The sequence below is a fragment of the Fusarium odoratissimum genome (assembly GCF_000260195.1).
Source record: "Fusarium odoratissimum NRRL 54006 unplaced genomic scaffold supercont1.17, whole genome shotgun sequence".
NCBI classification, from domain to species: Eukaryota; Fungi; Ascomycota; class Sordariomycetes; order Hypocreales; family Nectriaceae; genus Fusarium; species Fusarium odoratissimum.
This window is the reverse complement of record NW_022158703.1, coordinates 311459-339277: the sequence shown is the minus strand read 5'-3', so window position 1 is coordinate 339277 and position 27819 is coordinate 311459. Positions and strand designations below refer to the sequence as shown.

The 27819-nt window shown below is 48.2% G+C and overlaps 11 protein-coding genes, 1 non-coding gene and 1 pseudogene across 13 annotated transcripts; 9 read left to right on the top strand and 4 right to left on the bottom strand.

Annotated features, from left to right (window-relative positions):
* Positions 1 to 103: 103 nt before the first annotated feature.
* On the bottom strand, positions 104 to 207 carry FOIG_10062 (annotated as a pseudogene). The gene has a single exon. The product of its transcript is annotated as a tRNA-OTHER (tRNA).
* Positions 208 to 727: 520 nt separating this feature from the next.
* FOIG_10061 (uncharacterized protein) lies at positions 728 to 2147 on the top strand (the record flags this gene model as incomplete). The annotated part of the gene is made up of 6 exons (XM_031210352.1): positions 728 to 765; positions 820 to 1004; positions 1060 to 1522; positions 1575 to 1659; positions 1711 to 1916; positions 1973 to 2147. 6 exons carry the CDS (start codon positions 728 to 730, stop codon positions 2145 to 2147), a joined length of 1152 nt encoding a protein of 383 aa, XP_031059830.1.
* A 60-nt stretch (positions 2148 to 2207) lies between these two features.
* FOIG_10060 (uncharacterized protein) lies at positions 2208 to 3616 on the top strand (the record flags this gene model as incomplete). The annotated part of the gene is made up of 4 exons (XM_031210351.1): positions 2208 to 2567; positions 2626 to 3090; positions 3146 to 3341; positions 3396 to 3616. The coding sequence occupies 4 exons, from the start codon at positions 2208 to 2210 to the stop codon at positions 3614 to 3616; spliced, it is 1242 nt and encodes a 413-aa protein (XP_031059829.1).
* Positions 3617 to 4383: 767 nt separating this feature from the next.
* On the top strand, positions 4384 to 6963 carry FOIG_10059 (uncharacterized protein). Its single transcript, XM_031210350.1, has 6 exons — positions 4384 to 5248; positions 5299 to 5369; positions 5420 to 5959; positions 6007 to 6251; positions 6301 to 6629; positions 6684 to 6963. The coding sequence occupies exons 1-6, from the start codon at positions 4557 to 4559 to the stop codon at positions 6817 to 6819; spliced, it is 2013 nt and encodes a 670-aa protein (XP_031059828.1). The 5' UTR covers positions 4384 to 4556; the 3' UTR covers positions 6820 to 6963.
* Positions 6964 to 7374: 411 nt separating this feature from the next.
* On the top strand, positions 7375 to 8719 carry FOIG_10058 (uncharacterized protein). Its single transcript, XM_031210349.1, has 2 exons — positions 7375 to 7874; positions 7920 to 8719. The coding sequence occupies exons 1-2, from the start codon at positions 7421 to 7423 to the stop codon at positions 8651 to 8653; spliced, it is 1188 nt and encodes a 395-aa protein (XP_031059827.1). The 5' UTR covers positions 7375 to 7420; the 3' UTR covers positions 8654 to 8719.
* A 2658-nt stretch (positions 8720 to 11377) lies between these two features.
* Positions 11378 to 12937, top strand: FOIG_10057 (uncharacterized protein; the record flags this gene model as incomplete). The annotated part of the gene is made up of 3 exons (XM_031210348.1): positions 11378 to 11534; positions 11592 to 12783; positions 12832 to 12937. 3 exons carry the CDS (start codon positions 11378 to 11380, stop codon positions 12935 to 12937), a joined length of 1455 nt encoding a protein of 484 aa, XP_031059826.1.
* A 1784-nt stretch (positions 12938 to 14721) lies between these two features.
* On the top strand, positions 14722 to 16663 carry FOIG_10056 (uncharacterized protein). Its single transcript, XM_031210347.1, has 4 exons — positions 14722 to 14843; positions 14927 to 15234; positions 15298 to 15776; positions 15822 to 16663. Exons 1-4 carry the CDS (start codon positions 14743 to 14745, stop codon positions 16584 to 16586), a joined length of 1653 nt encoding a protein of 550 aa, XP_031059825.1. The 5' UTR covers positions 14722 to 14742; the 3' UTR covers positions 16587 to 16663.
* Positions 16664 to 16819: 156 nt separating this feature from the next.
* On the top strand, positions 16820 to 16903 carry FOIG_10055. The gene has a single exon. It is a non-coding gene; the product is annotated as a tRNA-Thr (tRNA).
* Positions 16904 to 16935: 32 nt separating this feature from the next.
* Positions 16936 to 18770, bottom strand: FOIG_10054 (uncharacterized protein). Its single transcript, XM_031210346.1, has 4 exons — positions 18701 to 18770; positions 18105 to 18650; positions 17918 to 18052; positions 16936 to 17868 (listed from the first exon to the last, which is right to left on the bottom strand). Exons 1-4 carry the CDS (start codon positions 18755 to 18757, stop codon positions 17101 to 17103), a joined length of 1506 nt encoding a protein of 501 aa, XP_031059824.1. The 5' UTR covers positions 18758 to 18770; the 3' UTR covers positions 16936 to 17100.
* A 494-nt stretch (positions 18771 to 19264) lies between these two features.
* Positions 19265 to 20808, top strand: FOIG_10053 (uncharacterized protein; the record flags this gene model as incomplete). Its single annotated transcript, XM_031210345.1, has 5 exons — positions 19265 to 19484; positions 19537 to 19643; positions 19691 to 19844; positions 19914 to 20322; positions 20379 to 20808. The coding sequence occupies 5 exons, from the start codon at positions 19265 to 19267 to the stop codon at positions 20806 to 20808; spliced, it is 1320 nt and encodes a 439-aa protein (XP_031059823.1).
* A 423-nt stretch (positions 20809 to 21231) lies between these two features.
* Positions 21232 to 22104, top strand: FOIG_10052 (uncharacterized protein; the record flags this gene model as incomplete). The annotated part of the gene is made up of 1 exon (XM_031210344.1): positions 21232 to 22104. The coding sequence occupies one exon, from the start codon at positions 21232 to 21234 to the stop codon at positions 22102 to 22104; it is 873 nt and encodes a 290-aa protein (XP_031059822.1).
* Positions 22105 to 22469: 365 nt separating this feature from the next.
* Positions 22470 to 24402, bottom strand: FOIG_10051 (uncharacterized protein; the record flags this gene model as incomplete). The annotated part of the gene is made up of 6 exons (XM_031210343.1): positions 24203 to 24402; positions 24004 to 24155; positions 23759 to 23954; positions 22922 to 23709; positions 22665 to 22876; positions 22470 to 22613 (listed from the first exon to the last, which is right to left on the bottom strand). The coding sequence occupies exons 1-6, from the start codon at positions 24352 to 24354 to the stop codon at positions 22470 to 22472; spliced, it is 1644 nt and encodes a 547-aa protein (XP_031059821.1). The 5' UTR covers positions 24355 to 24402.
* Positions 24403 to 25803: 1401 nt separating this feature from the next.
* Positions 25804 to 27408, bottom strand: FOIG_10050 (uncharacterized protein; the record flags this gene model as incomplete). Its single annotated transcript, XM_031210342.1, has 1 exon — positions 25804 to 27408. One exon carries the CDS (start codon positions 27406 to 27408, stop codon positions 25804 to 25806), a length of 1605 nt encoding a protein of 534 aa, XP_031059820.1.
* Between the last annotated feature and the right edge of the window lie 411 nt (positions 27409 to 27819).

Below are 27819 nucleotides of genomic sequence, written 5' to 3'. Positions count from 1 at the left end.
GAGTTTAATAATAACAATACAGGGTGGCGTAGTCATAAGAGAGGTTGGCAAAACTCTGCCAATACCATCCAGGGTAGAGTGAGAAAACGCAAAAATATAAGTATTCCGCTTCAAGGACTCGAACTTTGGACTCTACAGCGTCAGGCAGGCTCCCCTGGGGGAACCTCTAGATATCGCGGTTCACGCTGCCAACTGCGCCAAAGCGGATTTCCAATTATTAAAGATAGGTATTGTATTTTGGGTAGATGTTCCTGATACGGCGTGCTCTGTGCTAAAGGTAGACATTGTACTGACTCGTTGAGCCGGCCGACTCGTCCCAATATGACCGACACCTGAACATGCCTGTGTGCAGTGATGAACTCGTACCATATGTGAGGTTCATTCTGCCACCAAAAAAATAATTGATTGTTGACAGTGTCCCTGGAGAGTCGATGAATTATCGTAGAATCAGTGTCCCTAGATTGATAAGCCATGATTAAGTCGACCTCAAAGAAATCTGCCATAGTTTATATGCCAGACCCATAACTGCTGTCAATTTCCACTGGTAGGGGCGATGCTCGATGTGCCCCCACTACAGTCTGTTCCACTGGCATTGTTTACACAGACCACTGCCCAGCGACCGTATAAAATCGTTCTCTTCCTTCTTCAAGTTGGTAAGTTTCTTTCATCCCCATCAACATCAACTACTTCCGTACTCACAACAGCGCAGACCAGCCAACTCGTCAAGATGTCAAACGACTCCAACATGAAGCCCTGTGCCTTGCTGTTCGTCTCGTTCCTCTTCTCCTTAAAAGAAATTCAATTCTGACTTCATTCAAGTTTCGGTGAAGCTGGTCCCATCATCGCTGCCACTCCTAGTCTCGGTCTTTGCACCAAAGTTGAAGTACGCGTGGGAACGGCCACCCCTCCCTGTGCGAATCCTTACTTTGGGTTCACCCTGACCTTTTCTCGTGATCCTGGCCAGGTCACGAGTGAAAAAGAGGGGAGGGGTGTGTGCTATGCATGTAAGAGAGACAGTTCAAGAACAGCTGATATAGCACATCTGACCTTTGATTCCAGACGATCCCAGCAGCGACAAGCCTGTTCCGTCAGACTTCACCATCACAGTAAAGTTTCCGCGCGGGAGTATTTCCTGCAGTCGCCTGCCAGTCCCGGCAGTGATTCAGACCAGATTTCCCAAGGTTCAAGACTGGCAAGGTTTCACCTACCTTATTGTGAGACTTGACGATTCTTCCCATCCAACGATCGAGGGCTACAGAAAGGAGTATTTCAACTCTCCCGACCCTAAACTCCAAGGGTGGGTGAATTACCACGGGAGGATCAACGGTGTGTCGTTTCTCGAGGTGCTACACCAGCGCGCCTTCTCCTTCATCGTCGAACTCCCTATCGGTGGGGAGAGCATGGGGGACCAAAATCTCCCTGGGCTATTTACATATGGCTACCCATGCCAGCCAGCCGACGTTCAAGAAATGAAGGCCCTCGTTGACGAGAAGAAAGGCGGAGATTTCCCCCCTTGTTATGCGTCAGTTAATCCGTTTCACTTGGAGTACCACGTGGACTAATGAACATGATAGCTTTGACAACGACGAAGCGCACATCACGGCCATAAACCAAAGCGTTATCCAGGACACTCTCTGGGTACACCGGGAAGCTGAACTAGTATGTAATACATCATCCGATCGACGTCAATAAGGCCTTATGTGACTACAGATTGCCGAAGAACGATTACTTGCATACTTTGCCACACCAATTCGTGTGATCTCAGAAGGCCATGCCGTCCACCTTGTGGTCCTTGTGCCTAAGGCATGGAGAGACCTCCATGATCTCGCATGGCTGCGGCTGACTGCAGGCAATCCTCTTATTAAAGTAAAGATTCATGATATCTCTACTCCTGGACATACTGGGCCAGCTCTCTGGTAAGTTGACGTTTCTCACGAGCCTCAGAACATGAATTGACGATTGCACTTCGTAGGACGGGCAAGATCATAGGAAGCAACAATTCGGCTCCCGAGCTGAGAACACATCCGATTCAGGACCACGAGCTTATCGTACGCGTCCGCGCCGCCTCCGTTCCGCGCATTCTCATCCGCCACTATCCCAACCGCCGAACCGCCGATAAAGCTCTTACACAAGGAACACAGAACTAGAACTCCGTCTCCCTCGTTTTCGATTCAAGAATGGCAGAAGTGGAAAAAAAGGTCAACAACATGCGTATGTTTGCGCCATCCGCACTCCCAACAAACCGACAGGCGTGGCGCATGGCTTTGGACGGTGCGGGAAATCTCATTGCACCGCATATGCTCAATACGGACCAAAGGCAGACGTACGATAGGGTAATGTTCCAGATGGATGTGCATAGAGCCGTTCTTCGCGGTACGGGCTTCTACAAAGTGCTATCCAGAGAGACAAACGGCTTGGGCATTGGCGCTCTGCCTAGTATGTGTTACAGACTGTATGATGACCGTTACTTAATGCAGTGCATCATCGAGGAGGCCGGGTACCATCAGAGAAAGCGCTTTCGCGAGTATTTGATGGGTCGTGAGCTCAACATTGGTCTCATCATCGGCGTAAGTCCCTAATTTCCCTTCGCATCCACCGCAGATTGATACTCATAAATCTCCTCAGCCACCAGGATCCGGAAAGACAACCTTCGGAGCTGCAGCAGCCCTGGCGATGCAGGTTCAGCTCGGCCAGATTCTGTGTTCTGGTCCCTCACATGCGTCGATAGATATTTTTGCCCATCGCCTGGACCAGAGAGCACGAGCGGTAGCCGCAAGATACAACACGGTCATGCCTGCGGGCGATGCAGAGAGATGCCACCATCGCCTTGTCATCCGAATTTACAGGCCTGGCGACGAAATCAACGCCGTTACCCAGCTATTGAGGGACCCTCAGGATGTTGATTGGGCTGCCCGTAGGGGTGAGTTCTCCCCAGAAAGTCACTGGAAGCTACATCTTTCTTTAGCGTACTGGTTCTTGGTAGTCCTGCGCTCGAACGCCGTACCACCGCTCCACGTAGACTCTAAGCCAGGACTAGTAAATCTCAAGGCCGATATCGACACACGCCCCGCTCTGTTGCATCTACGTCAGGTAAAGTGCCATTGTTGATGGTTAACCAGTGTTAAGATTGTACTAACGGAAGTAGTGGGCGACTGGGCAGATCAGTTCGCAGCAATACGCCGCCACCCCCGGCGCTGTTTCCAATATTGATGATGTGTTGTGTGAAATTATGTGCCAGGCCGACATTCTCTGTGTGCATCCTTCCGATGCTGAAGTCTCACCTATCACTCATTGGAAGAGAATTCTTGCCCGAGGCCTTGCAGTTGATGAAGCTGGCAGCAGTGAGTCAAGTCCATCAACCATACAAGGTACCCAACAGCTAACCATCACACAAGTGAGCCGAGCCGACTTCTACGGCCTCTGGGGGAATACCCTTCTTCCCTGCTTCCTTGTTGGCGACCCTAATAAGAACCCTGTGGTGCTTACAACCGATGAGAAGGATGCCGATGGCAACTTATATAACCGTTTCGCGGCAAATGGTGCCGTTTCGCCTCTGAAATTTCTTATGGCAACTGGCATCCCCGTCTTCCGCTTGGAGGATTCTACGCGGCGCTAACTGAATGTTTGAGTCGTGACCTTTGTGGTATCATGGGTAAAACATCGACGACATCCAGGATGGTATTAGTAGGGCGAATTGATTTGTTTCAGTATCAAAGGACCCTGCTGGCTATATGTATGATGTGACTGACAGATTCAGATGCTATAATCTGTTTGTACTGCTCGCACATTGTGGGCTTCTTCTTTAGTGTATTCAACTGAGTAAATACAAGTCCTGGTTGTTACCAAAGCTTCTTTTACACAAGTGCTGAAGCATGTGAAAGTTATCTGGATTTTAATATACATTTATCAAAATTCTCTACATTTATTATAAAACTTTATGTCGTAATTGAATCATAGGCTTGAATAGGACTGATTATCTAATGGGATAATTATACTAGCAAACTGCAACGGCTTACTTTCTTTAAAGATGAAGTTGTAGCATTCCGCTCCGTACATTTTCCAATCAATTCCTCAAGCTATGCGACGTCGAATGAGCCGCTGTACAATCCGCTCATCGATCAATGATTGACGCACGTGAAAACCAATCGCTGCACCAATCGTCAAAAACACCAAAAAAGCGCTGATCAATGAAGAATCTAGATTCATCCATCTCACAAATGACGAACCCCAAGCGTTTCTGGGTGTAACACACCACATCTTATCTTCGGGGCAAATCGTCCGAGCGGCAACGCCTGAACCTTGTTTAGTCCTAGGAATGCATGTCATTGTGCTGCGGGGTCTAAGCTGAGGGTGCCATCCAAAAACCATCGTTTGCAGTAGAATGGTGTACCAGTGGACGCCACAGACATCCCGTTCTTATCAATTGACATCAGATATCTTTCACCGACTTTGTTATCTGACTTCTGGGTCACGTCATTGTGTTCGTGGAGATGATGTAAAAACATCACCGCCTCTGCCTCTGGTATTCATCAATCGCGCTCTGTAATCTCAGCAAAATGTCGCTACCTACGAGCTCACCGCTCAATCCCGTCGGAGAACGTCGAGGAAGACGACATTCCATCTTTGCTGATTTTATTCCAGACGATCTTACATTTCCCCCGGTGTTCATCGACCCGACTCCCAATGTGGAGGAGATTCTCAATCGCGATATCGACGAGTGCTCCTCTGGAGATGAACACCGCGATGAAGAAGCCATCGAAGACCCGCGATACGTAGACGAAACCGATGTCCAATTAGCCTTCCATCCAACAGGCATCGCCTTCGGTCAAGGCTTCTCAACCGTCCCCCCATCAAGCATCGACATCCCGCCCCCAAATCCCCACGACTTTGAACAATCCCTCCGCGCCGAAGTCTCCCTCCTCCGCGACAACGATATCATTCCACCGAAGCATCCTCCTACAGGATGGAAGACCACGAAGCTTGGCCGTCTGTATCGGCACATGTTTAGTACGCGTGTGCACGATCATGATAAGCCACTCTTCGCATCGGAAGATTCGGGTGAGACGACGCCGTTATTGAGGGAGAGAGTTGTGAGGTTTGATGGAATTCCGCCGACGCCGGGGCCGGATGAGGTTCATAAGCGTTGGGAGGAGGCGCTGGCGTCGCATAAGATTGAGACGACGTGGCAGCGTGAGACCAAGACGTTGATTCAATATGCGCTGCCTCTTATTGTCACTTTTCTCTTGCAGTAAGCACCGCGACGATGTGCAAGTGAGTGATGACGCTGACCGATCACAGTTACTCGGTCACCGTCGCTTCTGTCTTGACAGTCGGTCGTCTTGGAATGGAGGAGCTCGCCGCTGTCAACTGTAAGTATTCAGCGTCTTGCTCAATCTGATTCACATGCTAACATCTTCAGTGGCCACGATGACTGCCTCGATCACTTACTACGTCCCGGTTCAAGGCCTGGCAACCTGCCTCGACACCCTGTGCGCACAGGCCTACGGCTCCGGTCACAAGCATCTCGTTGGCCTTCAGGCGCAAAGAATGACCTGGGTTCTCTGGCTGATCATGATTCCCATCGCTATCGTTTGGTGGTTCTCAGAGCCTATTCTCGCCGCAGCCGTTGGTCCAGGTCACACAACAGAATTGGCAGCTTTGTACATGCGTATCCTCATCGCTGGCATGCCTGGCGTCAGTGCCTTCGAAAGCGCAAAGAGGTTTGTACAGAGTCAAGGTTTGTTTCATGCTACAACTTATACGCTTCTTGTTGGAGCGCCTTTGAGCTTTTTGCAGAATTGGCTGTTTGTGTTCAAGCTTGGATGGGGCTTTCCTGGTGCCGCTATTGCCATGGCTGTCACCCATAACCTCCTCCCAATTCTTCTCATTTTGTACGTGCGGCTCTTTGAAGGCTATGAGTGCTGGAAGGGTTTCAGCCGCAAGGCATTCACAAACTGGGGTGAGCCAAGTTCGAACTCAACAAGACATGCTTTCTGACTGTCGCAGGCCCAATGATCAAGTTAGCTTTGCCGGGAATGATCATGATCGAAGCCCAGTTCTCCGTGCTGGAGATTCTCACCATTGCCGCGGGACGGTTTGGTACAGCGCAGCTGGCAGCTCAAGGGGTCTTGGTGACCGTCACGTCGATGTCTTTCAACATTCCCTTCCCGTTGGCTATCGCAACCTCGACTCGAGTTGCAAACCTTATTGGGGCTGATTTGAGCAAGGCTGCCCGAGTGACAGCCAAAGTGGTGAGTCTAGTCTCATTTTGGTCACGATACGATCTGACTGATTTTACAGGCCATCTTCGCTGCACTCATCGTGGGGAGCATCAACTTGACGATATTCACGACCCTCCGAAGACAAATTCCCGCCGTCTTCACGGAAGATGAACAAGTCATTGACATCGCATCCAATGTCATCCTCGTCTGCGCAATCATGCAGATCTTTGACGCGTTAGCAGCCGTCTCTCACGGCCTTCTTCGCGGTATCGGACGCCAGTCCATTGGCTCTTATGCCAACCTCTTCGCATACTACGTGGTTGCTCTTCCAATTGCCCTCGGCACCAGTTTCGGACTGGGTTGGGGGTTAGCTGGACTCTGGGTCGGTCTAACAGCGGGTCTTGCTGTGTAAGTTATATCCTCCTCTGCTTGTCATCGACTTGTCACTGACCTCTTTTGCAGGGTATCTGGCCTGGAGGCCATGTATTTGTACTTTACAGATTGGGAGGAAGCAGTGAAGCAAGCTGAGGCAAGAATGCGAACCGAGACGGCTAGAAGACGATCTTCGCTGTCAGGCCTGTCACAGGAGAGACACTAACATGACTGTGGTCATCTGATTTGTTGTTTCGTTGATACATCTATTTTTCGACGAGCGGGCCTTTGTGATTTCCTTTTGGTAGCTTCGCAGCGAAGCGTATGGGCATCAGATTGAGCAAAGAAGCAGGCAAGCGGTATCTTTTTTTTTTTTTTTAGTTCTTTTAGCGGTTCAATCATTTCTATTTTGCAAGGCCCGATGTGTTTGTATGCTCTCACAGTTCAATCCACGACATTAAAAAATGCATTAAGCGACGGGTCAGAGGTCGCGATGGCGTAAAGCTTGGTGTTGTGGAGATCTTGGCCTGATCCAATTTTACTGCTAACGAACAAGCTCTTGGCCTGACCCTTTATGCATTAGCGAATGCCAAAGCGTCCATCATCAATAATTAATTAACTTCAATCAAATTGAAGGTTTGAAGAATCAGGGTCCTATCGTGATTACTTCCTTATCTTCAGCTGTCAAAAGATCCAGCCAAAGCTGTCTAAATGTAGCTAGTCTACTTGTCACGCCTGTTTTGACGTTACACGCATGCGGAGTCAATGATGTCAGATCAATGACGTATGCCCATCTCTTCAACTCAGGGTCTTCCTTGATCAAAATAATGACGCCGTTATTTTGCAACTATTGTGTTACCCCTCCATCATCCCCGATTTCCAGGGTTCAACCTTACAAGATATCATTATTCCCGATGGCGACCCAAACTGTCAACCCCCCGACCGTTGACGGTTACCGGGACTCAGACGATGAGTTCAGCTCAGATGATCAGGAGTTCCACGTCGATGAACGGTCTGGACGGTCTTGGCCGACGAAGATTCTTCATAATGTTATTCAACCCATTAAACCAAAACTGGTAGAGATTGGAAAGGTTTCCTCTGCTGATCCTACGAGGTGTAAGCCGTCGAGGGGAGCAAGGAAGAGATGTGATGTTCAAGAGAACAAGGTCGAAAATATCTGGACGTATGATATGACTCCAAAGTCTTCTGATGGAGAGAAGAGGTCCTATGCCAGGAGGATATTGTACTTTGCTGGAGGCGGATGGCAAGCACCTCCAAGTGGTAAGTAGGCCATTTTCTTGCCAGGAGCCCTACTGACAACTACAGGCCAACATTGGACATTCTGCGCAGAGATGATAAACCGCCTGCAGGATACTAGACTTACCCTCGTCTCGTATCCCCTAGCACCAAAAGACCCCGTTCAAGACGCATTCCCAGCCATCTGCAAGACTTATAATGTCTTGTTGAAGGAATCGTCTGACCTTGGCGAGAGGGTGATCGTTGCTGGAGACAGTTCAGGGGGCAACATCGCCCTATGCCTGGTGACTTGGACAATGAGAGATCAAGATGTACGAGTCGTTCGACCTCCATCTGCCATCCTCGCGATCACTGCAACTACCGATCTACGTCACAATCATCCCGACATCAAAGAGGTGGACAAGGTTGATCCTATTCTGAGCGGGTCGTCCATTAATGAAACAGCCGGTGCGTGGGCTCCCGGCCACTCGGACGTAAGTCAACAAAACGGGACGAACGGGGAAACAACAGATAGGAATGAAAAGCTCGACTGGTCCGCCGATGATCCTCGAGTCTCACCCATCCATGCCGACCTGGGCGTCTGTATCAGGAACAATGTCAAGATCCATGGTATAACAGCTTCACATGATGTTCTTGGGCCAGAGGCTGTTGAGTTTAGAGAGAGATGTAGAAACGAAGGCGTTGATGGCGAGTGGCTGTCTTGGGGTGATCAGATGCATTGCTTTCCGTTGGCGTACAAGTATGGGTTAAAGGAGAGTAAGGAGGGACTTGAATGGATCATTAATGTTCTGAAGAAATGCTGAGAGATACCCTGTATACGAATGAGATAGAGCAAAATGGAGTTGACGGCGACTTGATTTTATGGTTCAATGAATAAGTGTTGGGTGATTGCTTGTTCGCATCATGAAGGTCAGAGTGGCCAAGCAGGTGTTTACCCAACAGAATGTTTACATAACCAAGGAACAATCTTTTATTGTGTAAACGATTTAATATTGCCCAAATAATCGTACTGATTGGTAAAAGACGACCTCAATTAGAGTGACTGGCATGGTCGCAGACTCCAATACTAAGGCTAGCAGAACGGACATCATCAGATTCTCACATCATACGCAGTAGCAGTCACACTCCGAACAGACCTTCGCAATCTCCGAACATTTGCAATTCAACTATCTAGAATTGAAATGCATGGTGATTCGTCCCGGTCAGAGCGCTGCCACTGGTGTCCTAAAGCACTGCCTGGCTAAAGAACAAGCGATTGTACCCCCTAATTCATGGACGAAATAGGCATCAATCCAGTGAACACTGATGCAAGATATCGCACTGGTAGTCCAAACGCGACCAGTGCGGATGAACACAAAAGTCAGTAGTCATCCCATCTACTTCGTGTTCCTCATCTCAAATTCTGAAGTCTCTTGCTTTCGTCCAGTTCATCCAACACTCTTCAACACCACTTACACTAACAAAGTCGACATCACACCGTTGAAACATTCTCAATATGCCTTCTAGGGGCCCCGAACTATCTTATGAGTCTTCCTCTGACATCAAGATGCCCGGCGTCCCGTGCCCTAAGTGCACCACGGCTGAGAAGGAAGTTTGGGTAATTCCTGGCCACTCCTGCCCACATTGTGGCATGGTGGCAGGTGGATGAGACTTTCTGAGTTCTTCCGACAAGACGCTGACGTTGTATACAGATCCATGTCTCTAAGAACACGACCGTCTCGACTTTCAACACGACCGAGCGATAGCCCGTATGCATGGTCGATTTACGGCTTCCTGTCTTGGCGATTAGAGGGACGATGGAATTGTAGAGGCATATCTGGAGTTGTTGGTCTTGGGCCGCGAGATCTGTATTGAGAGAACAGTACCATAGTCCTAGTGTTAAACGAGAAGAAAAGGTTCACTAGGAGCACTCCAGTGCCGATCCTTTTAATCCCAAGCTCTACGGCACAGCGTGTGATGTGTCTTTGTTATGAATTAGCACGAAGGTATCCACAGGGGACAGTCAGATGACCAGCGATGACCAGCTTGAGGGCAATAGTAATCGCAAATCTCATAGTGAAAGTCAACCCTTGTACCCAGGATTAGAATGCTGAGACCTGTAGAGCTGACATTGTATGTGAAAATCTTGACCTCAATCTCTTGACCTTCAGCTAGCCTCTAGCTCTTCATCTTCCTCCGGATAGGGGATCCTTCTGACCACTAATATGGTACAGAGACCGCATATCTTGCGACTTAATCCACATAGTAGTACGTCTTATCGAAGGCCTAGAACTTCGTGCCTAGACATGCAGGAGTCGACTATGGATCCATCTCTGACGAAGGATCAAGTCGCTTTTCCAAGAACAGCATTCACCTGAACGCTCACACCAGTCATGCCCGCCAACAACTTATTCAGTTCTATGTATCAAATCATTGGAGTTGGTCTTGAATCTCTCGTGGGCGTCTCACATAATGAGATATGTGACCCCTACGATGTCTTAGATCCGTGCAACTCCCCCCAAAGACCAGCCTCGGTGCTTAAATCATGTTGTCAACAGACGGACCACAGACTCTGAACTCTTTTGAAGATAGCTTCTAAGCTATCAAAATTCATATAGATCTTCGTCTTACCATTGCGAAGGCTAGTCCTCCTCAGTCTCATCAACTCTTCTGCCGCTTGTTTTGTTGCTCGCTTCACATCTTCGATTTCTTCCATTTTTCATTGCTCCAGGCGAGATCAAACATTGTTAGATGGCAGGACCCTAAATCCAGGTCCGTATGTATCTATCTATCAGTCGCGCCAATATTCGTCTTCTCACAGAATAGCATCTTATCGGCGCGCTCAATTCCGCGTAACAACAAAATACGACAGTCGATATTGCGCAAGATCCATCTTTATCGACCTCTATTAAGTTTCTGTATCAATAGTTTCCATTGGCGTCAATTGCCTCAGCCCGCCACAAATCGTTGCACAGGGATCAAATTGCGACATTGGGAGCACGCAATTCGCCCCGCGTCTGAGAGAATATTCTCACCACGATAACAACCTCGACAGGCACTTTTGCCCAAAACAAGTAATTATAGATATCGCTATTGGTCCGGTAGAGTAATATGATTGGTTTGACGATTCTTGTGCATGAATTCACAAACTCGAAACTGCCGATCTGCGAGTGTCTATAGATGCGCCTTGGACGTCTGAACGACCGACAGTAAGACAAAGTACAGAGGAGCAGATTTAATTGTTGAAAGACTATTATAAGAGATAATTCAGCAAATTATCCTTTGCCTGTTATCGGGATTCAGATCTGTTGTCCCCGAAGTCGGTCGTCGCATCAAAGTGTCGTCAAATCATGCAATACGCCAAGCAAGCACTATCTCTCAGTGTACACATGGCACCCACGTCTAGTGTCACCCAGCCCGATAAAGAACGCATCTAGCCTCTCGAGATCCCAATTTTCGGGTCCTTGCTTGCGTTCGCATATGCTTTAAAGCCCCTGGCCCATCGCTCCAACCGCCCTGCATGATCCTTCATCTGCACATCTATCACAATGTCTGTCGCCAAACAAAAGAAGTGGTATCACATCCAGTGGTACTCTGATACAGATACACCGGAAGAACGCAAGTTTATTATTAAGCTTGATCTTCTTATTGTTCCGTATGCTGTGATAGCTTATTGGGTAAAGTACATTGATCAGTCCAACCTGAGTATGCGTCCAGCCATTATCCCGTCTTTCTTCCAGCTTTCAAACTAACTTTTCATAGACAATGCATATGTTGCGGGTCTCAAAGAGGACCTGGGCTTCAAAGGCAATGAACTCGTTCAACTACAAACATTCTACATCATTGGCGCTGTCTTGGGCCAGATCCCATTCTTCTTCCTTCTCACTTACGTCCCCATCCACTGGTTGATCCCTGGCTTGGACGTCTGCTGGGGAATTTTTACCCTACTGCAATACCGAGTCAATAGCTTCGCCGAACTGGCAGCTTACAGATTCCTGGTCGGATGGTTTGAAGCAGCTTTCTTCCCAACTATGCACTACCTCTTTGGCTCATGGTACAGGGGTAATGAAATTGCCAGAAGAGGAGGTATCTTTTATGTCGGTCTATCTCTCGGAACACTTACTGCCGGTCTCATTCAGGCTGGTGCTTCAGCTCGACTCGATGGTGTGAATGGATTGGAGGGTTGGCGCTGGATGTATATCATCTGCGCACTGATCACCATTCCGGTTGGTATTGCGGGATACTTTGTTATCCCAGGGACGCCTGATCAGCCAAATCGTCGAGTTTTGAATCAGCATGACATTGATGTTGGTGAGCAACGACTCAAGCGAGCGGGTCATAGCAGTCACGGGAAGATGAAGCTAGGACACCTGAAGAAGGTCGTTCTGTCGCCTCAGTTTTGGGGAATCATTCTTGTTGATGTCCTATTCTGGAACGCTGGAACTCATAGTAGTTCTGGCTCATTCCTTCTTTGGATAAAGAGTTTGTCAAGGTACTCAAAGGCCAAGGTCAACGAGTTGGGTACCATCGCACCAGCTCTTGGTATATTCTACACTCTCTTCGTTTGCTTTGCGTCAGATCTTGTGTTGGGACCTGCTTGGGCTATCACTGTTTCGACTGTCTGGAACGCCCTCGGACTTATCATCCTCACCATCTGGAATGTCCCAGAATCAGCACTCTGGTTCGCATATTCGACCATTTACGCGTCAGTCGCGCTGTCAAGTGTTCTTCATGGCTGGGTCAATACGCAGCTTCGAGCATCCCCAGCTGAACGATCTTTCACGCTTGTCTTGATCAACGCTATCTCCCAGTCGACAACAGCTTGGACACCTTTGCTTGTCTTCCCGACTGTCGAAGGACCTCGTTTCCCGAAGGGTTACCCATTTGCATTGGGATGTGCTATTGGTCTGCTCATTGCGACACATGCCCTTCACCTATGGCTGAAGCATCGAGAGTAAGCAGACATAATCCCTGACATGAAACATCTGCTAACAATTGACAGTCCTCAAGCTGAAGCCCCTACTCAGTTTTTGTCCGAGGAAACCGGTGATATTTCTTCCGATACTGGATCTAAGACTGCCAACTCCAAAACTGCATCCGTCAACTAAACAATTGTATCTTGATGGAGGGAATGCCGTCTTGGATGGGTATGTTTGACATGCTGGGTATCTAGGTCTTGATGGGAATGAGAGGTCGGGAGCAAAAGAATGTGTTCTAGGGTGAACATGACCGTAGAAAAGAACAATGAAGTTCTTGAAAATGTCAGGAGATATAAATAGCGTGATAATCAAGGATGATTCATTGTTTTACTTGTCAAATGCTGTGATTCTGCTGATTAAATGCTCCTCCACCGTAGCTGGGATGCTGGCCCATGACTCGTGATGATCGCCCTGTTGCACCCCCAAAACAGGGACTAAGAGTTCACTAACGACATTGGGGAAGCCGCTGAAACCCCTGTACACCATCAACTACCGGTGTAAACCCCGATCGCTGATTCCTCGCGAGGAAAGGCAATCTTTGTGATGAACAGGCGTGCGATTATGAGATGCTCGTCACGCTTCATACTTTCGGAGCATCGAGAGTTTTTCAGCGTTTTTCGAATCCAGATCGTTGCTGGTCTGTTTTTTATGCCGAAGCACCTTCGTCTCAGTCAGTGGAGTTATTCCCGAAATCTGAATCCCAGAGTGCTGTGCCGCTTCACCAGAATCGGGTCCGGCCGAAGGTTAATCATTCGGCCGTTGGGAAGAATGACGTCTTACGACTAAGATAAGAAGAAAATTGAACCATGGTATTCACCCTCCCATGTATCACTGAACATTGCCTGTGATACCCTCATCTGGGAACTCCGCAGCTCTCGTTCCGCTGGTCTGGTCAGGCAAACCGCGCTGTGAACATGCCGCGGAATTATCCCCGAGACAATCCCAGCCATCAGCAAAAACTTGATCGGCCAAGCAAGCTGAATTCTTGGTTGCTCCAACACAAGCTCCACGCTTTTATTCCCGGCTGAACCAAGAAACGATGTCATAGCGGCATTGCCCGGCACATCGGCAAACATTTTTCTCTCAGAGACCTTCAGCGAAAAGACTCCACTGATCAACCCTCTGGTGATGCTCACTCAACCTGGCAAGCCTGGGGATACCCCAACTTTGAGAAGCCAGAGAAAAAGCGGACACTCCGCAGATGTATGTATCTCCATTGCAACAACAGATCACACGACAGATGCGAGAATGACTCGATGTCAAGACTTTGAAGCTCTAACGTAACACAAAAAGCATCGGAGCCGCATGCCGATGTTTGTTTAAACTGCTGCCTGTCGCAGAATGATCCTTGTCAACGAGAATAAAACGTGGGAATACCACTCAACTCCAGCAAATCTCCTCTCAGACCCAGTAAAATCTCAGAATGTAGATTGTTGATTGGAGCGCATAAACGAAACATGGGGGAGTCTAAAATGTCTCCACCACCTCCAATTCTCAACCTGGGGCAAGAGTTGTCGATGACACTGCGTTTGAGATGCGATGGTAGGAAGGACATTGAAGATCTGGGATTAGGAAGGAATAGAATATGGTCAATTTTGGATCTGGAGAAGACGAGATAAGGTAGTATTTATTTGGCTTCACGAGGAAGCAGGAAGAGTGATCTGCTTGGCATCTGGTATTGCGTTGAGATCATGACCAAGTTTTGATCCAGAGCCTCACGGAAACAACTTGACCAACGGCCATGTTTCCGCCCCTCGTCCAAAGTGACCACGCTAATTAAAACGCTCTGATAATGAGCAAGTACGGTTATCCGATGTGGATCTCACGTCTGATCCTCCACACAACCAGTCACTTGCAGCAAGTATAAATGCAACACCTGCCCACGAGATCATCGTCAGATTCTCAAACTACTAGCTAAATGCCAAATAGCAATCATGGAGCGCCTTCCAGGTTTCAATGTTGCTAATCATTTTGAGAAGCGTCAGCTTCTCATCGCTATTAATTGTGTTGCTGCTCTGTCGATCTTCTTCTTTGGGTATGACCTCATCACTTTCCGCAACTCCAACACTTTAAAGATAATTTTTTGAGCTTCAATTGAGTTCTTACTGATGATTTCAGATATGACCAGGGAATGATGGGAGGTGTCAATAACTCGAAAGACTACATAGACTTGATGGGCTTCGGCTACGTTGACGAAAAAACCGGCGAGCCAGTCATCACCGATAGTCTTCTCCAAGGCGGTATCGTCTCAGTTTACTACCTCGGAACTCTCTTTGGCTGTCTCTTCGGAGGCTGGGTAGGAGATAAAGTTGGACGTATCAAGACAATCGCCATTGGTGCTGCCTGGGCTATTGTTGGTGCAGCGCTACAGTGCTCAGCTCAGAACCACGACTGGATGATCTGCTCACGCGCAGTCAACGGCATAGGTACTACAACCCTACCAAGATGGACGTCCCATCTTTTACAGTGTTATTGACAGCAGGGTCTAGGAACCGGAATTCTCAACGCCATCGTACCGGTATGGGCTACCGAGACAGCCGAACATACCTCACTAGGCCAATTCATCGCGATCGAGTTCACTCTTAACATCTTCGGTGTGGTAGTGGCCTACTGGTTGGAGTTTGGCCTTTCGTACATTGACAACAACGGAAGTCAGTTTGGCTGGCGGTTCCCTATCGCCTTCCAAATCCTCCCTCTCCTTGTCTTACTAGGCTGCGTCTGGTTCTTCCCCGAGTCTCCTCGCTGGCTTGTCAAGGTTGGACGAGACGATGAAGCCCAGTATATCCTTCGTCGTCTGCGTGGGTCGAGTGAGGCGGACCGTTCCCGCGCTCATGCTGAGTACACCGATATCAAGAACATCGTTCAGCTTGAGAACAAAGAGTCTTCTAAGAACTCATATTTGCATATGTTTTTCGGTATTGGATCAGGTGAACTCCATACTGGTCGACGTGTTCAACTGGTTATCTGGGTAAGTCTACATACCACTATCATGCCATGTAACTAACAAGGACAGCTCCAAATCATGCAAGAATGGGTCGGCATCGCCGGCGTAACAGTATACGCCCCTACAATTTTCAGGATAGCCGGGTTTGACACACGCAAATCCCAATGGATCAGTGGTCTCAACAACATCTTCTACATGTTCGCCACGCTCATCTGCGTCTACACACTCGATCGCATCGGCAGAAGATGGACGCTTTACTGGGGCGCTGTCGGTCAAGGAATAGCCATGTTCCTCGCCGCTGGGTTCTCCAAACTTGGCCAAGAAGCGCGCAATGCGGGTGATCTCGACAAGGCTAGCTCATATGGTGCTGCAGCAGCTTCCTTCGTCTTCATCTTTACTTCGGTCTTTGGAGCTACCTGGCTAACAGTTCCGTGGCTGTACCCCGCCGAGATCTTTCCTCTGCAAGTTCGAGCCAAGGGTAATGCTTTCGGTGTTTTCGGCTGGTCCATCGGTAACGGATGGTTGACCCTTCTATGTCCCGTCATGTTTTCAGCTATTGGCGAGAACACGCTTCATATTTTTGGAGCCTGCAACATCATAGCAATTCCCATGGTTTGGGCATTGTATCCTGAGAGTAACCAACGCACTCTCGAAGAGATGGATCTGCTCTTTGCAGCCGATACACCCTGGGTTTGGGACGCTGAGAAGAAGTTCAAAGAGCTGAAGGAGAAGCAACCTGGACTTGTTACTGCTTCTGCTCACAACAGGGATGTTATGGACGTCGAGCCTGGTGTCAAGGCTGGTTCTGGGGATGAGGTGAACATGAGTTCATGAAGAATGCGTTGTATGGCAGATTACTCTTGTTAGGTCCTGTATGCTAAACCTGTTATTGCAATTGATGTAATCACTACACACCATTCGTAAAGTGCACTCTAGATTGACTAGATAGAAATGGTCAAGCCAATGTCCATGGATGTTCGAGCAATCGAGGTACTGACAACAGTTTCCCCACTGTCCTCAGTTTCATGAGCACTACTCTGGGTGGCACTCTCAACCAATAAGATTCAGCCCCGTTGGCTCAGTGGTAAAGCGTATCACTAGTAACTTCACACGAAATGATAAGATCACTGGTTCGATTCCAGTACGGGGCAATTGGTTTATTCGACTTAATCTTTTGCTAATGTACCTAAAATCCATTTTTACCTCGACTTGCAGCAGGCACTTCGGCAGCTAATTGGTATATTCTTTTTGTCTTTCAATTTACTTCTCGAGATAGGGATGTAGTTATTATGTCTTCACCTTCTACCTCGACCATGGCATAGACTTGCATCTCCCATCAAACCAGCGCCTACAGTTCAGGCGGTGGCTTGAACTGCATCAGATCAATCCCAAAACTCGTGCCCGGTCCCTTCATGTACTTGATCGCCCGACACCACTCAAGTTCCCTCTTCATACCACGACCTGCAAAATAACCCAGCAACGTGGCTTGAGCATTACATGTTATTTGCGGACCGAATGTGCCATTCTCACTCCGGTAGCAATACTCAACACTTTGGCATAGCATACGCGCAATATGGTCAGCGTCTGCTTGATTCGGTGAGCCCTGCTCTTTATAGCCATCGAGGGTTTCGCCAAGAGATGATGAGGCATTCGAGCTTCCAAGTTTTCCGCGAAGAAGCAAGATGGTTTCAAGGATGTCCAACATGATGCTGGAGCAGAGGATCCACGGACTAGCCCCCTCCACAGACGAGAATATCAGAGCGAACGGAAATAGTCTATCTGGATATCCATCATCTGCTGGATTACTCGCTCTGGAGGGGACAGACCAGAATAGCGGCGTTTGGTTGCGTGCCGCTATGTTGCGGTGCACAAGGGCTCGCCAGTCGTCAAGAACATGGAACTTTTCAATTAGCAGGTTCGCGTATCTTAGTAGTTTTTCACGATCTTTTTCGTTGCTCAAAGCCAGGGTGTGCGCTTCCGCCATCACTGCGGGAATGTCAATGGCCATGTCGAGTAGTGCACCGAAGGACTCTGGGGCAGCCCAGGGGCCAATGTGCTTTCGCCAAAGGTTGGGTTCAAGGTTGAGAGGCTTCTTCTGCGACAGGGCTTGGATGACCTGGGATAGTCAGCAGACATTTCAGGGTTGCTCGGGGAACTGGTCTTACACATATCACGCAGAGACGTCGACACAAGTCATTCCAGCTTGAAGTGTTTGCTTCAGGTACAACTCGGTGACGAAGGATCTCGGATACACCTTGCGCATGGGCGTTCCAGCTTGTGCTTGCGTGGAACAGGAAAAGCTAATTAAGATCAGTGCGCGACTCTTCAACATGTCAAGAATCTTTCACTTACCTCGCACGTGGAAAGAATGACAATAGCGGCAAGACTCTCGTCATTGTTACCGATGCACGGACAGTCAAGAACGTGGATGACCTTGGAAAGTGCATGGTTGTATAGCTCAATGGCCTCGTCGTAGGTGACGCCCACTTCACCAGACAGCCTGATCTGAATCGCAACAAATGCAACAAGTGAGTGGTCCAGAGCCTCACTAGAGCCTTCCATATTACACACAGCCTTTAGCCAGGAGGATGGCGTTGAACTGTGATCCTCTTCGCTCGTCGTATACCGTCCTTGCGGAAAGTAAATGCTGACGGCGATTGAAAACGCTTGTGATCGAAAAGTCGGCACATCGTATATCTCTTTCGAATTGATTTGGCTACGCATCCGCTGTAACAAGCTCAACCAGTTGGTCTGCTGTTGTGACTGTATGACTGAGAGGGCAGAGACATTGCGCTGCGTCGGAGTCCGATGGACCCATAGGGTAGGTTGATTACGGATTCCTCGACAGATAATGCCGGCCTTGGTGCAACGCTGACACCGAGGCGACGTCAAGTCGCACTAAAAAAAAGTTGGTGATGAATAATTGTTAATAAGGGAGTGAGTCAGACCTTGACGCGACGTCTTTTGCAATCAGCGCATGCCTTGGATCTGGAAACACCAACCATGCTTATCAAGGAGGCTGAACAAAGAACACGTTCTCAAATTTCTCCATGAGGGATACGCTAGACTATATGTAGTACCATCCCTCGAGAGCCTCGACAGGGATATCTCCCACAGAAACTGCGTATAACGTGGCTCGAAGGGAAAGTTTAAGGGACTGAAAGGAAACGCAGCAGAGAGATGTCAGCTCGCGTTTTAGCGGGTATCCAAGGGCTAGAAGCCGAGAATCTAAACTGCATTCGGCATCATCCTTCGACATAACCGACAGGGATCAAAGCCTAGCGCTCAGACCGAGCACTCTCCGGACGAAGCTATCCTTCATTCGGAACCAACTCGCGAGAATTGGCCCAAGGGTCGAATTTGTAAGATAACGAGCATGATGTAGATCGTTGTGAGTTGAAGCAGCTATATAATAAGTAACTTAAGCATGTAGAGTATTTTTTTCGCATCAAATCACTCTTCTCTCAACCCGGAACACTTCAAACTTGGCCTTCAGCCTCCATAACGCAACAATGGCCGCCTCGGAACCAAGCCGTCGTCAATCCTTTTCATCCCCCGCCTCCGATGACGATCGCCCTTCCCAAATCGAGCAGTATAGCGAAAAAGCACCTTCGCAGCAAGAAGGGACATCAGCACCAGATTTTGGCCCTCCGCCTGATGGAGGGTTACAAGCTTGGCTAGTTGTTACTGGAGGCTTTTTTGCTGTATTTGTCAGTTTCGGGTGGATTAACTGTAGGGTACTCTTGTCTCATTGATGGCGAGGGGGATACTAACAACGGATTAGGTATTGGCATATTCCAAGATTATTACGAACAAAACCAACTCAAATCGTACTCCTCCAGCGATGTAGCATGGATTTCATCCATTGAGTCATTTATGCTGTTTTTCTGGGTACGTCTGGCTTCTGCTTATTCTTGATTTCAACTAACGATCGATAGGGCCCAGTGGTCGGTTACATGACAGATAATTATGGCCCTCGTATTCCCATCCTGATCGGCTCATTCCTCCACGTCTTCGGTCTAATGATGACATCGCTATCCAAGAAATACTACCAGATCATCCTGTCTCAAAGCATTTGCAGCGCATTAGGTTGTTCATTCCTCTTCTACGCACGCAAGTTCCCTTCCCTGAAGCTTCACATATGCTGCTGACAATATGTAGCTATCGCCGCTGCTGGAACATGGTTCAAGCGTCATCGCGCGATCGCCTTTGGAATCATTACCGCGGGATCCAGTCTCGGCGGTGTAGTCCTTCCGATCATGGTGAACAAGCTTGTTGTCCGTGTTGGCTTCGGTTGGGTGATGCGATCCGTGGCATTCCTTTTCTTGGGACTGCTAGTCATCGCAAACGTTACTATCAAGTCGAGGCTGCCGCCCCCGAGAAGAAAGTTTGACATCAAAGACTTCATCACCCCGTTCAAGGAAATGCCGTTCCTTCTTTTGACTGTCGCTGGATTCATGCTCTACCTCGGCTCCTTCTTACCGTTCAACTTTATCATTGTCCAGGCGAAAGAACTCGGTGTGTCGGATAGCCTGGCTCAATATTTGGTATCCATCGTCAACGCCGCTTCGTAAGTCACGGTCACGCTGCCTCGACTACCCTTCTTAACATCGGCTGACAAAACAGCACCTTCGGCCGTCTTGTTCCGGCATATTTCGGCGACCGAATCGGCGTCTACAACGTCATGATTCCTTTGACCATACTTGGAGGCATCTTCACGCTAACAGTATGGCTCACTGCACACTCGACAGCTTCGGTCATTGCATATGCCGCACTATATGGATTCGCATCTGGCTGTACCTTATCTATCGTACCAGCCATGGTTGCTAGTTTCTCAGATGTTCGAAGCATAGGAACTCGCAGTGGCGCGCTCTACGGTGTTGCCGCAATTGGTGTCCTCATCGGAAGCCCTGTGGCTGGGGCCATTGTCAGTGCAGAGGACGGCAATTTCTCTGGACTGATCATCTTTTGTGGTGTTACGATTCTGGCCGGTGCCGTGTTTGCTATCATGTCGAGACAGGCGTTGACTGGAGGCCAATGGATAAAAAAGGTTTAAACCAACAGCTTTATTCCTGTCCTATATAAGGCCATAGTTGCGACGGGACAAATGGCAATAAAAAGAAAGATTGCCCTATGTTAAACAGGGTTCGAACTAAAGCATTAACCAAGCTGTCAGACCCACGTAAGTAGTGCCGCCATGCGTTCTCAACCCTGTAGATCCCCACACCTACTTCGAATTTGTGGACACATCGATGCAAAGCCACAGTGCCATTAACATCGCCCCCAAGCAGTTAAAGACCTTCAAATTCTCAAGCACAAAATTCCCCCAAGGCGACACAGTCGCGAGACTAACAGAAGATCCGTTTCTCCCTCCATCCGAATCGTATTCCATTGGCCACCGATTGATCATTTACTTTCCATGCCAGTTTTCCGATAGCGGGGACCTCGACCCCACGACCAACCACCAGTCGCGACAAGCATGGATTCCGCGGAGAGCACCCCAGTCGAGCCAGCCCACAAAGGCATCCTCAGAGACGAGACAGTAATGCTCCGATGGATTTTTGGCTATTGCCGTAACGCTCAAGTAATCAACGGCATGAGCTGGCCCGACATACCGCAGACATCTGTCCCACGAGGGTTTTATTCAGACATCAAGGACCTAGGATTTCTCAGCATTGATGTTGATCATTTCAGGGTTGAAAATGGTGTAATACAACGAGTCGAGATTGGTTTGTCATTCATCAAAGCACAAGCTTTACAACAATTACACGGCAAATCTACGCAAGGCAGGGACTTGGCATCTGGTGTCATCAAATCTCATCATTTAGTGTTTGGCTCCAAAGTCGCATTCTCATGGAAAAATTACCACTTTTTATTTGGGAAGGCAAGGCCGATTAAGATGTGGCACGTCAGAGCCGAGCTTGAACGGTTCACTAAGAAGCCTTACATTCTCGTTGTTCATGAGGGAAAGCAGGAACTTTCACTGCTCTCACTGCTGAACATAAAGCTTGAACCCGTCTTCATCATCGACACTGTCAAAGCAGCCCAGTTTCCACTGCAGCTGTGGTACAGAAACAGCTTGAAGCAGCTGCTGGAGGAGTTCAAGGTACCCTACGCGCATCTTCACGTAGCAGGAAATGATGCACAGCTCACGCTACGAGTGCTTCTCATGATCGCCGTCAGAGACGCTGAGGTCCACTTGTCAGGGAAGCGTCTACCTGACTGGGTTCCGATCTTCAAGGCTGTTGCTCAGTCTCCGTTGCCCCCAAGACCCCCGACTAAGCGAGAGATAGCGGCCATGGCTGAAGCCGAAGCTGAGCGGCAGACGGCGATCGAGGGAGGAGAACCGTAGCGTTCGATTATTGCGAGCGTCTTTACCCACAAGGCCAGTCAAGCTTGCTTACCCCTTATCGGCGGAAGCCGAGATTGTGCCAGTGCGTAGAAGGCTCTGGGATCGATGCTGAACGAAAACGGCCTAAATTCTTTTCATCGCAGGTTTTACACAGCGGAGTCAGCATTCGAGGAGGTGGTACAAAAGAAGCTTGATGCAAACAATGCATAAAAATACTAATTGAATGGGTGTCATTTCTATGTACTCCAACCTTTTATCATGTCCTCTGAGCGCCGTAGAAATAAGCATGTGATATTCATTGTTCAATTTGGTGGTCGCTTCTGCAACTCCTTCCGTCCCCTATTTTATTAATGCCTGAAAAGCCTTTAGTCTCTGTCGTTCAGGAGGGGTTCCCCTTCGACGCCCTCATCTTGAGTTTCGTCCTGACCCTCATGCTTCTCAATCAATGTGCTTCCCGGAGGCGGGAAGTTGGAGAACAAGAGAACCACCATGGCCAATAAAGCAATAGCCTAGTACCTGATTAGTTGTATTCGCCGAAAGCTTATACAATAGTAACTTACCGCATTGCAGAAGAAAGTGGCATATGCTTTGCCAACCTCAGCCAGACTGGCAAAGATGAAGCCAAACAATCCTTGAGTAGCTAGTCGCGCTACGTTCTCAACCAAGGTAACTGCATTGAGAGCATCGGCGCGCTGCGAGTCGGGACACATCTGCGTAATGACACCTTTTGCTGCTGGCGCTGATCCGGAGCCGAAAGGGAGAAGAAAGGCAGCTATTTTGTTAGAGTAATGTTCAGTAGGGAGTTGAAAAGACGTACCGAGGTAGATATGCCACGGCTTAGTAGCAAATGCAGCAACTGTAGTAAGCAGCCCATCGACTAACAAGCTCCATCTAAGGAAAACAAGATCAAAGAGACATCCCTCGTCCTCTTTGCTGCGGCTGACTGCCTCGTACGGCTCATGATCAGCCTGCTCTCCCAGCGTAGCATCAAATTCTCCAGCCTCCGTTGGTATATGCCCCGGTTCCGCCTCATCATCGCTGTTTGGTTCAGATCTGATGACACGGCCTCGTCCCCAAGCGATGATCCTCGGGAATAGTAGAATCAGGAAGAAGCTCCTCATGAACGCAAATTCCGACATGAGCCAACCGTTGTCTCCTTGGCTAAAGTTGAACGCCGCTGTTGCGTACATCTGGATGAGAAGAGGGGCATAGCCTGTGGCGAGAACGGAAACGAATATGCCGCTGCAGAGGAAGATGACGCCGAGATGCCTCTTGACTCTCCCGTCAGCGAGGCGCAATCTCTGCGGTGTGAGAATTTTGAGGGGCGCGAGAAAACCAGAGACGCCCTTTTGACCGTTCTTTCCTCCATTGGACATTGAATCAGGTGAGATATATGGCAAGGCGCACCACACGTAGATACCCGCGAGGATGAAGGAGATGAACGCCACGTCGAAAGGAGCTCGGATATCAATCGCGTCACCAATCATACCACCACTCAAGTATCCAATCGCTTGGCCCAACATGATGGCACCTTGCAGCTGTCCAAATACTGCTGTCCGTCTGATAGGTTCGACAACTTCTCCAGCAATGACGTTGACAACAAGACTAAAGCCAATGTTAGCGGTTGGAAAACGTGAGTTCGTGGCTGACTTACATGTACCCAGCTGGCCCGCCCAGAATTGTGATCAGTTGAGTCGCTTGGATAATTATCATTCCTTTTTCTCCACCTGCTACTACTCCCAAGATTTGTGTGACCACGCGAGCTGCCGGGATGAGAATCTGACACAAAAGTGCTGCTCGGGGGCCGAACTTTTTCGATGTCCAGCCAGCAACAAAAAGGTTCAGCGTTCCTTAAAAGAGTCAGGATCGCATCGGATATTTGACTTGCAATTGACTTACCACAGAAGGTAGTAGACATGCCAAGAATACTGTATTGGGTTGCCGTTCCAGCCGCAATTTCATCCCGACTGCACCTATCGCCCGGACCATCATATGGAGGATGCGTCTCATAAAACGAATCACAAGTCATCAAATGAAACACATAGAACAATCTATCGATCGTTAGCTTCATCAATAGTCAACTGACAAAAAGACTCACGGAACTTGGGTAAAACTGAACGATAACGTGATGAGAAACCCCGCAAGCAAAATCCGATTCTCGACATTAAAAGCTCTCGATAGCCAATTTCTCACTCGTCCTTTGCCTTCCCCCTTTTGGGGGAGAAGTGGTGTTGTCTCGTCACTCGCCATTTTCGAGTAAAAATACAATGCCAAGTTCAAAAGAACGAGGCGAAAAAATCTTCGATGATAAATACAATTGCGAGATCGCTGTCAATCATTCGGTGAGAGGGGGGTATGGATCTCTTTCTTAATGGGGAATAGCGTAGTTAATCGACCGGGATTACTCGGTTATAGCTGTTATCGAGACGACGTTATCAATGGAATATCAGAGAAACGTTACGATACTTAATGTTTTGCTTGTAGTTGAGACTCTTTGATTTACATCTTGTTAATAAATATTCTGAGGTTAGCGTAAGCTTACTGCCCAACAAGTATCCCAACACGGATAACCATTCTCGAACCATATATCGCTACGATTCCCAATCTCCAGGCGATGTATGTCCTGCAACGAATCACCATATATCTTATCAAGCAAGTCCTCATTACCTAATGCCTCTTTAAGCTTAGGACACGCCTCCAAAAGATCATCGACGTCTTTTCTCGTAACTCCCTCTGCCCACCACAGGTTCATACAACCCAAGTTCCTCACTAGCTTCAATCTCTCAAAGACATCCTTGTTCAACCAGAAATCTCCATCTAACCACCTCGTCTTCAGTGTCAACCTATGTGCAGATAGGAATCTAGCCAGAGCGCGATCCAGGTCGATCGAAGTTGCCCCATGAAAGAAATTGCCGAGTTGATTGTCATAAGTCTGCGACAAATGTTCTCAAACATGCCTGGCTCGACATGGCTATTATGTCTTGGACATGTAGAGGAAAGTCTGGGCCCAAGATCAAATGCTCCAGGGCTTGCATGTGGGGAAAGAACTAGCTCAGGACACTTCCGTGGTAATCCAAGTTGTCGAGGTACAGCAACTTGAGTGACGAGCCTGAGGCTTTGCAGAATCTCACCAGATCTACTGCAGTTATCCCTTCGCAGTCAAGCTGAGTATGCTGATGAAGGTTCTTGCCTGAAACCTACTTCTTTTCTGAATGATTATGTCAGTGTCTATCGTGATGGAAGTATATGTTACCAAGCCCGGTGATATCGTCTCGCCAACAACTGAAAGCTTTCTGTTGAGGTTTTTCCAACTGAAAAGATGAGGCAGAAGCAGTATTTATAGAAAACAAGAAGCTAAATATGCTTTTTTTTTATTAGCAAAATCGCTCAGATTTATCTTACATGGCAATGTATTCAATTACCTGCGCTGAGGGCGATTTCCCTAGAGACTATTCTAATCCATGGTCTACGATGCCTTGTACTTTGTTGCTATTAGGCTTGGGATCTGGCTGTAGGTCAGGCCTTCATCCGCAAGATGGTTGATACTTGTTATGCTGTACAGTCTCATCAATTTTCGCTGTTACCCGTGCATAATATCAAGGGGTATATGGATGTTCGTAGAAGTAAACGTGATGTTGTTACTATAAACTAATGATACAGGAGTGATTTATGCAGATGCCGACTGGAACACAGGCCTTGCTATAACCATCTTACCGTCCCCATGGGATGGTGTACACTTCCCCAGCTACTCTCCACTGCCTCTAAACTATCCTCCTTGTACTTCATAGTCGCCAAGGTGCACTCAGTCAAGAACTCCTTGACCACCATTAGTCCTGTTTCTGACTGTCCAAGCTTCGGACATGCGGTCAGAAGACCTTCAATCTCTTCTTTTGTAGGTATATCATGCAGCTGTACCCGAAGACTTTCCAGATTCTTTGCCTTGTGAAGGTGCTTAAAAATATCCATGCCGAAGTTCCAAAAGTCGAATTCTTCATCTATGATGAAGGTGTTGAGAGTCGCAGAGTGAGCATTAAAGATGTCGATGATGGCTTTATTGATTTTCTCTGAATTTGCAAGCGGGTCGTGTTTGAACACCGCATCATCCACCAGCCATCTGAATGCTTTGAGGCGTGGAGCGTCCGTCTGAGCAATAGCCTGGATGTCTGACAGGGGGAATCTCGATTGCGGACCCAAACTAAGCTCTTCCAATGCTGTAAGATGGGGCAGTAGATGGGAGAGGATGCCATCGCGAAGATTCCTGGCTGGGAAGTCGTTGATGTAAAGAGATCGTAATATTTTTCCCCATGTTTTGCATCCAGTCTCCAGATCTTCTACCCAGATTTGTTCAGCCCCAACTATATTCAGTGTCTCTAAACAGGGAGTACGGTCAGATAGGTCCTGAAAGAAACTTCCTCGATAGCCCCACATGTCAAGAGTGAACGACTTCAGATTTGGGAGATCGAAGGTAAGAATCTCGATGGGGTATTCGAATAGGCCAACTACTTCCAAGTGGCGAAGCTGCAGCGCAAAATCTGCGAATTGCAGCGCAAACTTTCGGATTTCCTGTTCAGTCCCGGTAAGACCGGTATCTTCATGGCGACACAGGTGGAACTCGAACTCTGTAACCTTGGGACAAGCAGCAACTAAGTTACCCATCTGTTCTAGAAAGTTCTGGGGAGGCAAGCCTCGCCAAACCAGTCCAAGATGAGTCAGGTTGGTACAGAGCCTAAGAGTCTCTAGCCATGCTTGGTACTGGTAATAGTGTGGCCTGAAGTCGCATTTCATTGACCGGATAGTATGGGCTCTACGAGGCTCAACAGCCAGAGCGAAGCAAAGCAGCCATTGTGGTTTGATTTCGATCGATAGTCGCCTGGATTGTATGTTGGTATATAGGTGCTCCTCGCAAAGGATCTGGAAGACTCTACAGGTAGATGCCAGAGATCTTAAAGTATGGGCACGTATTTTCATCTCCTTTGGGGACTTCCCACGCCTATCATTGACGAGGCATCTAATTATCATGGCATAGATCTCTGTAGGCAACCGAGACACCATATCCGTTTGTGAGTCAGTAAGACATTTCCGTACCCTTGTGTTGATCTCTCGTTCCTCGGGGAAAGCCTCACTGAACCGAGCGAAACCAAATTTTTGACATATGCTAAGAGCTGCTAGGGCTCGTCTCTGTGCATCTCGGTCGGTCTCTCTTTGTTCTGATATAGTGCATAGGGTGTTTGCGAGTGTCACCAAACTCTTCGCGGTCGGTGCTTTCCGGGGATCAGCCCTGCGAGAGTGAACGGCGATGGGCATTCTGTCCTGCAGTTGGATTTGTTACGTGAGGAATTTGCAAGTTGAAAAGAAGTTTGTTTGCGGTTGTAAGTAGGGACAAAATTTATAGTCCTTGGTGGTTTTTTCATGCATTTATAGTATCAGTTTGGTTGAATGACTTTATAATATGAAAAGGATAATTTTGTATTTGAGAGTTACTTTTGGAGGTCATCGGGACGCTTTCAGGTAACTATCAAATGATATGAATAATGCTGAACAACATTCCTGGTATTCGTTAGCCTTGGAACACTGAAGTCTCTTGACTCCCACCATTTAGCAAAAGTGAAAGGAACTCAGAAATACATCCAGGCCGCAAACTCAGTGAAAACTTGCTTGGTTCATGAGGATATTTTCCTGAGTCAATACAATGTGACAAACAATAAGACGTCAAGG